Source organism: Bactrocera latifrons, unplaced genomic scaffold (assembly GCF_001853355.1).
Source record: "Bactrocera latifrons isolate USDA-ARS-PBARC rearing strain unplaced genomic scaffold, ASM185335v1 scaffold_189, whole genome shotgun sequence".
NCBI classification, from domain to species: Eukaryota; Metazoa; Arthropoda; class Insecta; order Diptera; family Tephritidae; genus Bactrocera; species Bactrocera latifrons.
The window spans coordinates 522,565-535,267 of record NW_017535396.1 but is presented as its reverse complement, the minus strand read 5'-3'; the positions used below and the strand labels follow the sequence as shown (position 1 = coordinate 535,267).

Here is a 12,703-nt window from a genome sequence, read left to right as displayed (position 1 = left end):
ACATTTGTATATTGTTCTTTAATTGGAGAAAGCGAAACGAAATAATATCACGTATAGCAAATTGTAATGCCAATAATAACAATGTTATTAATAGTTTAAATAAAGTTTGTGAACTGCAAATAACTCAATAAGTTTGCATTAAAAAAAAAATAGCATAAATAATATTAAAAGGTAAAAAGATAAAGATAAAAAACATATAATGCAAAAAATATATTTAATTTTATATACGAAGCATTGTGTATTAAAAATTCTTCAGAAAACGGTTCCAGCAAAACAAATATCATAATATAACATAACATAATGAAAATGTTTTAAAAGCTACAGCTATGTTATTGAACATAATAAAAATGTATGCATAGACAACCACACTTATGCATGCATATATATATATACATGCATATACATATATGTACATGTGCAAATATTTTAGCTGAGACAGAAAACAACCATTTGGAAGAATTGTGTATGTTGCGTCAGCATCTACATTACACATTTACATGCCTATATAGAATAAAAACCGAACCGCAAACGAAAAACAACCAAAAGAACTATTAAATGTTATGCAAAGAAACACTATTGGGCAGTTGACTTGAAACGCAACAAACCAAAAATTATAATGTATGTTATCTAATCAAAAACCTATTTAACTAAAACCGTCGTTTAGCGGTTATGAATTTTAGGTTTTAAAGAAAAAGTGAAACAAAATAAGTTAATGCTAATGAATAATATGATAATAAAATAATAAAAASCGACATAAACACAGCTAACAAGCGTGTGCGGCGGATGGAAAACTGTATCTTCAATCATCAAACCATAATATGTATAATTTAAAACAAAAGACTCAAAATAAATACAACAACTACTTGCATACACATTTAATTATATAATTTCATGTACAACATAGCAACATTATTGATAATATATAAATAAATAAAGAAAAATACAATTACAAAAAATTAGTACTAAAATCAGAACAAAACCATTACTTCGCACATAAGCGGGTGGCGCAAATGTATTTCTACATTATATATATATATATATGATTTATATAGATGTTCTTATATTTTTGCACCGATTCAGGTATGATATAGCATCTTAGGCATTGCAACGCTCTGCAATGAATTTGCAATGGTTCAGGGAAAATGTTATGGCATGATAGCATTTAAAAATTGTATATGTATATATATATATATTTTATTTTTATTTCATTACTCAAAATTTAGTTTTCAAGGCATAAAACCATAATCAGTTCAATACATTTGGCATTTTAACGAACACAATGTCTGTTATGTATGTATATTGTGAGCGCTCTTCATTAATTTTCCTATGTATGTAGTTGTTTTTGTGTATTTTCTGAGGGAGTTATACAGGTTATGACTATGTAGAGATATCACAAATGATTGTAAGCTTTCTAAGCGCTTGTAAAACGCAAAAATAATAAAAAAAAACGGCATCATAATGAAGTGTTAGCAAAAAATAATAATAATTAATGAGCCTAGCAGCATAGTAAGCCATTCTGAAAAGCGGAAATAAATACTAAAAATACTCCAAATGATAAAAAAAATATAAACAAAGTTAGCAACATTTGTGTGCTAAAACTTAACACACACACACATACACAAGTAATTCATATGTTATATGTATATGCTAAAAGACCAACCAAATATAATAAGAAAAAATTAAGTTAAACGGTAATTGCGTAGATTGAACATATAGCCACGCTGAATAGCAAAACAACAAAACACAAATCTTAACAACCCATACTAGTAAATTTAATATATACATACATACAAATATATGTGGTTTGAGGCAGTGAAAATTTGTAAAAATTCAATAAAAATGTAATGCAAATGAAACTCAATTGAGAAATGTTAAATAATTAGATTATTAGGTAGATAAAATGTGTTGATCGAAACAATATAAATAATTAACAATGAAATTGAGAAAATCGTAAACAATTGTCATGGCCGCTTTCTATGTTGTTTGACAGTTATCTAAAAAAAATCGAGAAAAACCTGAAACTTGAAAAACTTCTGCGCGCCGAAATGTATGCAAACATAAAAAATTTCACACGTATGTTTTCTATTGATTGTCTTTCTATAATTTCAGAATTTAACACMTTTCTAAATATGCTACATACATACATATGTATATAAGTCAAATGATTTGAATCTTGTTGCTCCGTTTTTTCGCAAAACTTTTATTAATCACATTCAGTGAAAAAAAAAAACAACTAGAAAATTTATTTACTTCGAAATGGTTTACTTTGTTTTGGCAACACACAAACAATTTTAGCGAAAAATTTTACAAACTCCGCCCTATTTCTATACGATAACATATCGCGTCAATATTATTAAATACATACATAAATAAATTTCTACAAACGTACCTTACATTAGCGATAGGAAAATATTAAACTGCGTTTTTTTCGATACTCTGGAGTTGCTTTAAATAACAATAAAAGTAACGGTGGAAATTTCATAGAAAATTAATATCACTTCTTGAAAAAATTACAATATTGTGTATTAGTTTCATAAACGGGTTCAATCGTTATGTGAGAAAAGAGTATAAAAAAGTTTTGAATTGCCCAAAGGATAGAGTTAGACTAAGCGATARTTTTTCAAAGCAGCAAATGGTGCGGATTTTTTTTTTAAATAAATCAAAAAACAATTTTCACTTGATTTTTTATAAAGAAATTCTACGGACACTGTCAAATCAAAGTTGACGCTTTTAAATCTACCTTCCAGCAAATAACACATTTTTTTAAATTTATTCCATTTTTTTACTTTTGTGTTTTATAAATCATTYCAATTCGATTCTTCAAATAGAATCATTGTTAAATCCTTCGAACCGGATATTCTGCCAAGTGACGACAACATTTTGGACAAACCTCAAAATCGACATTATCGGTTGCTGTTTGTGTAATGTGGACATAGGGCAAAATAGATCCAAGGTCGCGGTGCATTCCTCATTCATTAATCTATATATGCTATATATGGCCATCAAGCAGTGTATTTTCCGTAACATAGCCTAATTTATTTTTAAAGGATTGTTTGGATTTTTAACACAAGAGTGCGCATTTGTGTGAAACTATATTAAAAAGATTTCCTACACACATACATACATATTTTAACATATACATATATATATATTTATATTTTTTTTTTTTATTGCTCGGCTTTGAAGCTATACAAAAACAAAATGAGAGAATCAAGCAAGTTTAGCGAATTAATAGTTATAACTTTTCAAATAGAAAAAGCTCGTTGGCGCTTATTACTCTAAAATTATTAAAATGATTTAATAAAAACAGAGGAAACTGCTGAAACATAATAAATGTTAAAAAAGGAAAAAATGTAAAACATCCAAAAATAGTTAAAAAAAAAACTAAATAAATCTTGCTGTTATATACTTAATTTCTATTATTTATTTGCATACATTTTAACATCTAACTAAGAAGTCTGAGTGCAGAATGTGAAAACTTTTGTTGCTCTCGTTATCGGCAACTTCTCTTTTGTCTTGCTCATCGTATTCGTATGAGCAAATTGTTGTAAATATTAATTCCAACCGAGCGYATGATTGTGAACCATGGAAAAAATTTCAAAATGAAAATGAATGCCGAATTGCGTAGCAGCGAACTGTTACGAATAAATACACAAAACGYGTCGCCCGAGCCCGAGTAACTCGGTGTCATTCGTCTCTCCTCGTTACCACTCGCCTGCAAACTACGAGTTTCGGCAACAGAAGTCTCCTCGTCTGAACCAGTTCTAACATAATACATTTATATTTACTTAAATATAAGCGCAATCATGTGCAAATAATTGCGAAAATCACTTACTTTTCTATCACCAAAGCAGCATTAAAAAATTTTCATGTACCTTTGCTAACTGAAACAAAGAAACAATTAAGAAATATATTGAAAACTCGTACTATCCACTACTAAGAGTAAATACAATGCAACAAAGTAAAAGAAAATAAAATTAAAAATAATAAGTGCAATATAGAAAAAAATTATAAATAACGAACAAATAACATAGCAAAGTAACTTAGCCAACTGAGAAAATATATAATGAATATATAAATCGTAATAATATATACAGATACATACAAACATACATATATTTGAAGCAACCAACTACACCGATACATTAAACGCGTATTCAATACGAGCAAAAACAAAAATAACAAATTAAAAAAACTAACTAGAACTTAATAAAAAACTAGGCAAATAAAATTAACGTAATTAATAAAAAAAAACATAAAAAACATTGATTTAAAGCAAAATAAACAGTATTCTATCAAAATGGGGCAATGCAACGGAATACGCTTAATTATTTTCACTAATATCCTAACAGTTACACCGAGACCATATATTATTTTAAATATTCTTAATTATATTTTATTGTTGAACTCAAAGTAAGTGCTTAATTAAAATACAATACGTCCACTTTTACGAAATTCACTCAGTCCTTCCAACATTCTTCCGCTTATGTGAAAATATTTTTTATTAATTTTTTGTTTTGCCTCGACACGACATATTCGTTCACACATGCAAACATGTATTTTAACATAATGGTGTTTTTTTTCATATSTTAGCTAATTTGCATTGCCCAAAAAAGCTTGAATATAATATATGAAATACTTATTGAAAGCATACTTACATATGTATTTATAAAACATATAGTAAAATTATTGTACGTGAAGTATGACAAGCAAAATATAAATATAATTATAAAGTTAATGTTAAATTAAAATAGTCGAAAGTCAACAGTTGGTACATATGTAAAAAACATTAATGCAAAAAACCATATGCAGAGAGACACGTAAGACAAACATAATAATTAACAGAAACTGAATTATAACATGAATATGAAAATGACTACAAATAAAAAATATAAAAATAAAAATACATGAATATGTATGTACTTTGTGTATTCTTGTGATGAAAGGGGGRGAAGAAGTTAAAAATCATCATAATAAGGGCGTTTTAAAATACCAATAATTTTTTTGTCAATAAATATCTCATTTCTAACTCTGTGCCTATTGGGGTAAAAATGTTAAATGACTCGCTTCTTCCAGCGGTTTTAGTACGCCAAACACATTAAAATCGCAAATACATTTTGTTAACGAAATTATTAAAATGTCAAAATTTTACAAATCGTAAACTGCGCTATCGTAAACTGCGCTATCGTCATTTAAACCGGAACAGTGCTGCACAATTTTAGCACCCTTTGCCGTAATCTTTAATTTAGAAAAAAAAAATGAGTTGCCTATTTATAGGCGCGTTTTTTTCATATTCATATACAATTTCGTATTAAACCTTAATTTCAGGCTTAAAAAATAATAATTGATAGATTGAATCGTCAAAATGTTCCATACTACTATACTCTACGAATATTCTTCCCGAAAGCCAGCTATCTATTAAATCACACTTAAATTATCCGACAGCGCTCCCAGAGATTTCTGTTATAATTTATATTGGTTTCACGAATGGACAAAACTAACCGAAACCCTTATATGTAGGGACCGCTTATTCCTTTTTCAGTCATGTGGTTAATTATTTATAACGTGTTTGCATGAAAACTGTTTAGATGTGTTATACTTTCGGGTAGCCTTCACTTACTGGGAGGGAATATTTTACGTTCCAAACTTCAAAGTTATAACGTCTGAAATAGATTCCAATCAGCTGTTTAGGTGTGCAGCTGTCAAAACAAGTACTATACATTTATCAGACCATTATCAGGGTAATTGGTCACTTTTGACAATTTGGTAAGTTTATTTATGATATTAATAACTACATTTGCAAAATAAGTTGTTTTTGTCTTCACCAAAGCAATATTCGTAAAAACTGAAAAAATAATACAAAATGAAGAAAAAGGTGCTGCTTATGGGCAAAAGCGGCTCAGGCAAAACCAGTATGCGTTCCATTATATTTGCAAACTACATAGCTAGAGACACGACGCGTTTGGGTGCGACCAGTAAGTAAAATGAACTGACGCCAGTAAAAATTTTCAACTAATAAAAATATGTTACAATATTGCACTTAAAGTTGACGTTGAGCACTCTCATGTACGTTTTCTGGGAAATCTCGTACTCAATTTATGGGATTGTGGCGGGCAGGAGGGCTTCATGCGGCAATACTTTGCATCTCAGAGAGATAACATTTTCCGAAATGTTGAAGTCCTCATATATGTATTTGATGTTGAGAGTCGTAACTTGGAACTAGATGTGCACTACTATCAATCATGCTTAGAAGCATTGTTACAGGTAGGCAATTTGGATTTTGAAATAATCTCGTTAGAAAGAATATTGTTTTTTTTTTTAAGAATTCGCCGGAAGCAAAAATATTCTGTTTGATACATAAAATGGATTTAGTCGCTGAAGAACAACGAGAATCTTTGTTCAAAGAGCGCGAAGAGGATCTCATTAAGCTATCCAAACCGGGAAATGTTACCTGCTTCCTTACCAGTATTTGGGATGAAACATTATACAGGTAATATTAAACGATAATTCAGATCGAATTCAGATAAATTTAATAAGTATGGTATATTTATATAAAGAGCTTGGTCCAGTATCGTCACAATGCTTATACCCAATGTGGCCGTATTGGAGAACTCTCTAACGCATTTCGCCAATGTTATTGAGGCCGATGAAGTGTTACTTTTCGAAAAGGCCACTTTTCTGGTTATTTCACATTGTCAGAGCAAAAAGAACCGCGATTCACATCGTTTTGAGAAAGTCTCTAATATAATAAAACAATTTAAACTAAGCTGTTCGAAATTGGGCGCCAAGTTTCAATCGATGGAGGTACGTAATAGCGCCTTTGCAGCTTTCATAGATACCTTTACCAGCAATACATACGTGATGGTTGTCATGTCTGATCCAACAATACCTTCCGAAGCGACTTTGGTTAACATACGTAATGCGCGCAAATCTTTTGAAGAATTAGAGAATCCAAATAGCAACGCAATGAATCATCATCAGTATCACTGATATAGGATGTAGGTGCACTGCACTGTTAACGAGAGGTTTTGAAATGCAAATATGTAAATTTTTTTGTGATTTTCCTTCATTGTAGAGAAAAGAAGTTTTGAAATTTAGATTTGTAAAAGTTTATAATGAAGCTTGATTCGTATTGGAGCTTAAATTAAGTGTATTGAATTGGATAAAATTGTATATRAAGTAAATATGCGAAAGTTATTGAAGAATTGTAAAACGATTTGCTTTGAAGATAAAWTATGCATAAGGTAAAATGTTTATACGTATATAGTAACTACATAAAATATTTTCTTACATTAAAAACACAATTTAAGCTCCAAGAATGAAGAAGGTGACATTTAAAGAGCGTAATCATTTACCATATAAAGCAACGCAGCTCAGCTCATTTCRTTCTCTCGATTTTCAGTACATATTTTTTATAGTTATTAATTGTTGCTTATTAAAATTTAAAAAAAAATTTGAACGCTTTATTATACAAATTTAAAGTTTACAGTACAGAAATGTCTTTATACATACATACATAYGCCACATATTTTTATAGTTACAATAACGGTGTGTAAAGCTATATAATATGCTATCTTTACATTAATATAAGCGGTTAATAAATCATTTTTATAACTACACGACTTATTGGTATAATTTTTAATTAGGAATAACATACATTTGAACAATATATGTATATGTTCTTTAGAGGTAATTTCTGATTAATTGGAATGAATTCCTTAATGCACTTACACTTACATACTTACATATACATGCACGCACTTATATGACACAGTAAAGAAAATTAAAAATGTGTAAATTCAAAAATTTGGCTAGTATTTGGTGCTGCATTTAAATGCAACTTATTCAGATTCCTATCACAGTCAACTTACATTTGTTGTTTACTATATGCACTTACGCTCCCTACATGCATATGGGTATTATATTATCTTAATATTACGGTCGTCATGAGTAATAGCGACGCACTTCTTCTGTCAACTTTCCAACTGTGCTCTCATCGACCGGAATGAAACGTTTAGCACCGCGACTGAAATAATAAACGTCACCAGTGTAAATGTCAAACCATAACGCATGAATATGGAGATCATGTGATTCAAGTCGCGACTTCAAGAAGCCATATGAAGCCACATTCGATAACTGCTGTAACGTATTGATCTGCGACAATTTATCTTCTATAGCAAATTTATTTTCCGGATCAATATAAGCCACAAAACGGCGTAAAGGTGTTTCAGAAGAGAATATCAAAGGACCTTGCATGCCTTCTTTTTTCCAAGCTTTGAAATGATCAAGACTGCTGCTAGCGTGTGTCCACATCCAAGATCGTAAGGGTGACAGACGTCTATTTAACTACACAAATTGGCTAAGGTAAGTAGACAGTTACACATTAACAACTTCGAAACAATAGCAACTTACTTGTGATGAGTATTCTTCATCCTGTAGTTTATATAATAGATTCATTGCCTTACAATCGCTATGACCGCACACAATAATATGACGTATATCGTTGATGATACAGCCCAATTCCAGTGCAGCCGGCTCGCAGCTGAAGTATTCATCCTGAAAGTGTTGGGCATGCGGTATCACATTTCCGGCGTTACGCACTGTAGTGCAGATATGAGAAGAACGATAAAATGTAAATTAATGATATCGCAAAATACGTTTATACATATTCATATAGGTATAAAAAGCATTTATCGAAGGACTGTAATGTATGTATGCAAGTTGTTGTACAAACCTACAAACATATCGCCGACGTGCGTATCTGTGTAGCGGGTTGGTATCATACGACTGTCCATGCAAGTGAAGAAAACTGCCTTGGGCTATGTTTGACCCATGCGTTATGAAAATAAAATAATTCAAAGCTGAAGTATTATTACATACACCATTAAATATATCTTTAACTACATATATTTACGTGCAGGCATACATTTGTGGAAGTTATTTACAAGTTAATAAGTGGTTAAATTAGTTTTCATATGTACAAATATGTGCGAATATAATTATTTATTTCAAAATTTAAAAAAATGCAATTAAAAAATTATGTGTGGGAAAATTCAGACGAACTACGAATTTCTAAATTGTATACTTTTGTTTTGTAAATGTATTGTTTAGACTAGTAAATTCATCAATTTTTAATTGCTACTTATGATGTCATTTCTAAATTCTCACTTACATTAGTTAAATGAAAAAACCTGTAATAACTAACTCCAACCGTCATAATTGGAAAATAAACATTTCCTCCAATATGTAATTAATTCGTGACGATTTGAGCGTGAGACTTTAAAACCATCAATATCARCCACATTTTAACATAAACTCATAGTCTTATTATAATATTCAGTGTATTATTTTGAGAACTTTGTATAAAAACTGATGTTTAATAGCTCAGGTACTCTTATATTATATATGTACCTATATATGCGACTTTTAATTAATTTATTTTACCAGAAAATATTTGAAGCAATAAATATTTTAATTCAACGTCTACCGGTTTTATCAATTTAATATTTAGTATTAATTTTCCGTATGAACCTATTTATGCTATGATATCCAGCTAGATAACTTTGATACGGATATGGTGTCAAATAGATTAATATATGCGCATTGCCATACGTATACACATATATGTCTACATTAGCTACGTATATGCGTGTGCTTAGAGAAGATAACAAAAATAAGGGCCTATAAATCTGTTCCTGCTAAATTTTGTATACCTGAATCAGCTATTTTAATAATTTTTTAGTCTAGCAGTCTACGTGCTGAAGATGAACACTTTTAGAAAATTTATTTCTTTTTTTTTTTGTCAGACATTGTTCCAAGCAACTTACCGAAGATGAAAAATTTTACAAAAAAAAAAAAGCTAATTTAAATAAATCAATTACTATCCATATGTACACAAAGAAATGCATAACCACACGTATATTTAGGTAAAATAGATTTACTAACATACATAGGTGTATTTATTTCACGAATTGGTGTAATTTTAACGTATTTCTAATTAGGAATAATTAAGAACTGGACTCACAGTTTTACAGTTTCCGAAAGAATATACTTACAGTTTTTTATAGTATTTTCGACATACATTTGTATAATAAAAGATATTGAAATATTCCACCAACATCAAGTTAATCAAAACTCGCATCTTATAAAATAACAACCAAATAATTGAAATAAGTTCCCTAGGAAAGTTTAAGTTTTCTTTACAATATAATTAAACCACTTACTGGTGTAAATRTGTACTCATTTTGTATAAAAAATAATATTTATCTAGCTGTCTTTTATGAAAATTGGATATTATTTACTTATTTTATTTCTTAAAAAAAATATATATATTTTCTTTTCAACTTAATGAAAATACGTGTATATATAAATATGTACATATGTATGTATATACATAAGTGTGTATAGGCATATACCTACGTATAAACATAAGCATTGATAACATAAAACGCTCAAAACTTTCCAAAACAAACCTTCATATTATATGTGAACATTCATATACATACTACCTCATAAGACAACAAAAAAAATTGATTTGATTGTGCTAGGTTCGAAAAATTATTGTTCATTTTGATTACACCCAAATTTTACTAACCATTCAAATCAGAACGGAAAATTTGCAAAAGAGATTATAATAAAAAACATGCTACAGCCTCATTTTAGGTACATATATAAAAACGTATGTAACTATAACTATGTATATAAGTTATAACATGTTTGATTTCGTAGAGGCCATGTTGACTTCACATGCAAAATCGTTTTATTTATTAATACATTTATAGCTACACACAAATTATTGCAAACATCAATATCATTAATTTGTATGTATGTATATAAATATTGCGTTCACGTGCGACCAGCTATGTATATACACATACATACATACATATGTATGAGCGACACGGTATGTCTATAAAAATGAACTCATCTATGCTATGTACGATATTTATACATACCTCAGGATGATCACGAACTTTTTGAAATTCCTTTACCATCTGTTCGCGTGTCGTATTCCGATAACGCATAATACCACGCAATATTCGCTCCATATTCAAACTATTTGGTTCGACCTTTTCACCAGCTTCTACACAAATGTCCTTCAACTCAGGTAATAGATAAAAAAAAAAAAACTAAATTCACGCATGCATATGTACATACACTATGGGTATATGTATGTATAAATAGTTGCTTTTTTCGGCTATACTTGTTAGTTATTTACATTTAGTTATTTTTTCGCCGCACTAAATTTATTTCGGTACTAATATACGCCTTGTAATAAATATGTAGCAGAAAAGTTCGAATACTTTATCAAAAATTAATGCACTCGAACCTTTTGCGACGCTTTCATAAAGCTGACTGAACTGTTGGACGCGTAGTCGCGATTCTCCGGCCTCGCGAGACGCTCATCCATTCAATTCGTGCATGTACATATTTCTTTGGTTTTGTTGTGTTTTCCAATTTCTGCACTCGACTGTTCCGTTCTAAACGTTAACACTTTTTACTCGCTAGACTTCTTTCTACTTTTTTATTTACTTCCATTTTTTTCGTTTAGTAACGTCTGGAGAACAAGTTTCGCGTTGAAAGTTTAATTCTTTCTTTTCATTAATGTCTAGCAACTGTGAGAGTAATCGCATGTTTTATTCACTACTGCATTTCGYGGCCAGTCCACATGAATCTTGAGTAACTGTTCGTTTAAAGTTCACTCGTTGCGCTTTTAGCGGTAAACTTGTACTCCTATAGACATAGCCACTTAGTTTAAATACTCGTTACCGATTCTAAACGGGCTCGGGTTGACACTCTTATACATACATACGTATATATGGATGTGTTTAACCACGAGTAAAAAAGCTACAAACAATACCGTGAGACAGTGAGAGCACTCTTTAACATTCTCTACCTTAGCTCTGGTCAACAGGCGTATACTTGTTCTCCAAATTSAGACGTCTAAGAGAGCTTTTTATGCCATGCACAACAATTACAGTTATAATGTGAAATTCGCCAATTCGTCTAAAAACATTGTGTTCAAAATACCTTTAATATTATATATTAGACCAAATAGTATAAATTAGATAAAATTTTGATGAATGTTCTTTACAGATCAAAGCTAATGACTTAAGCTAACCATGGGACAAATCCTTACCAATTTAGAAACTGTATGGATCACATTTTATAGATTTTGTTGAGGCATCAGATTTTCTAATTAATTTAATAATAATCCAAGGAAATATTTTTTGTTTTGCATTACTCGAAAAGTATGTATAGATTTTCCCAAACTATACATTATATATAACTAAGCTAAATTAGTTATAATGTATCAGCTAATTGCGAATTAATGTATCCGATTCAATAAGAACAACAAAATTGGAAAAACCAAGCATCGACATTATAATTTTGATGTAAATTGTAAATATCTCTGGGATCTCCATTCATTTAATTTGGTGTTCAGTCTTAATATCAAATTCGGAAAAAAATTGAAAATTAATTTTATAAAAAAAAAATACACGTTTAACATACTTATTCTGTTTCACGTTTGAGCCTTAGCTTGGTCAGCACTTTGCTTAATCTTACATCTTCTAAAATCGAAATTAATCTCTGCAAAATGCGTTTAGGAAATCCGAAATTCATATATAACACAATGGAATAATTTCAATGTTAATACTATTTCCTATAATCGCTTTAAATAAAATAATAATAAATAAATTAA

General features: G+C 29.8%; 2 protein-coding genes across 4 annotated transcripts; one reads left to right on the top strand and one right to left on the bottom strand.

The window, feature by feature from the left end:
- The first annotated feature begins 5,685 nt into the window (after positions 1-5,685).
- On the top strand, positions 5,686-7,622 carry LOC108967490 (ras-related GTP-binding protein A). The gene is made up of 5 exons (XM_018930946.1): positions 5,686-5,766; positions 5,831-5,975; positions 6,047-6,264; positions 6,324-6,490; positions 6,558-7,622. Exons 2-5 carry the CDS (start codon positions 5,864-5,866, stop codon positions 6,988-6,990), a joined length of 930 nt encoding a protein of 309 aa, XP_018786491.1. The 5' UTR covers positions 5,686-5,766; positions 5,831-5,863; the 3' UTR covers positions 6,991-7,622.
- A 96-nt stretch (positions 7,623-7,718) lies between these two features.
- On the bottom strand, positions 7,719-11,969 carry LOC108967491 (beta carbonic anhydrase 1). 3 transcript variants are annotated; one of them, XM_018930948.1, is made up of 5 exons: positions 11,219-11,960; positions 10,956-11,102; positions 8,735-8,819; positions 8,413-8,600; positions 7,719-8,346 (listed from the first exon to the last, which is right to left on the bottom strand). In XM_018930948.1, the coding sequence occupies exons 2-5, from the start codon at positions 11,046-11,048 to the stop codon at positions 7,945-7,947; spliced, it is 768 nt and encodes a 255-aa protein (XP_018786493.1). In that variant the 5' UTR covers positions 11,049-11,102; positions 11,219-11,960; the 3' UTR covers positions 7,719-7,944. The 3 variants fall into 3 exon arrangements, with proteins under 3 accessions (XP_018786493.1, XP_018786492.1, XP_018786494.1); XM_018930947.1 differs by having other exon boundaries at positions 10,956-11,960; XM_018930949.1 differs by having other exon boundaries at positions 8,254-8,359; positions 10,956-11,969.
- Positions 11,970-12,703: the final 734 nt, after the last annotated feature.

Coding starts and splice junctions, on each gene's coding strand:
- LOC108967490 (XM_018930946.1), top strand. CDS start 5,864: ATGAAGAAAAAGGTGCTGCTTATGGGCAAAAGCGGCTCAGGCAAAACC. Junction 5,976..6,046: donor GACGCGTTTGGGTGCGACCA/GTAAGTAAAATG, acceptor TTGCACTTAAAG/TTGACGTTGAGCACTCTCAT. Junction 6,265..6,323: donor GCTTAGAAGCATTGTTACAG/GTAGGCAATTTG, acceptor TTTTTTTTTAAG/AATTCGCCGGAAGCAAAAAT.
- LOC108967491 (XM_018930947.1), bottom strand. CDS start 11,048: ATGGAGCGAATATTGCGTGGTATTATGCGTTATCGGAATACGACACGC. Junction 8,820..10,955: donor AAGTTCGTGATCATCCTGAG/GTATGTATAAAT, acceptor GGTCAAACATAG/CCCAAGGCAGTTTTCTTCAC. Junction 8,347..8,412: donor ATGAAGAATACTCATCACAA/GTAAGTTGCTAT, acceptor CAATTTGTGTAG/TTAAATAGACGTCTGTCACC.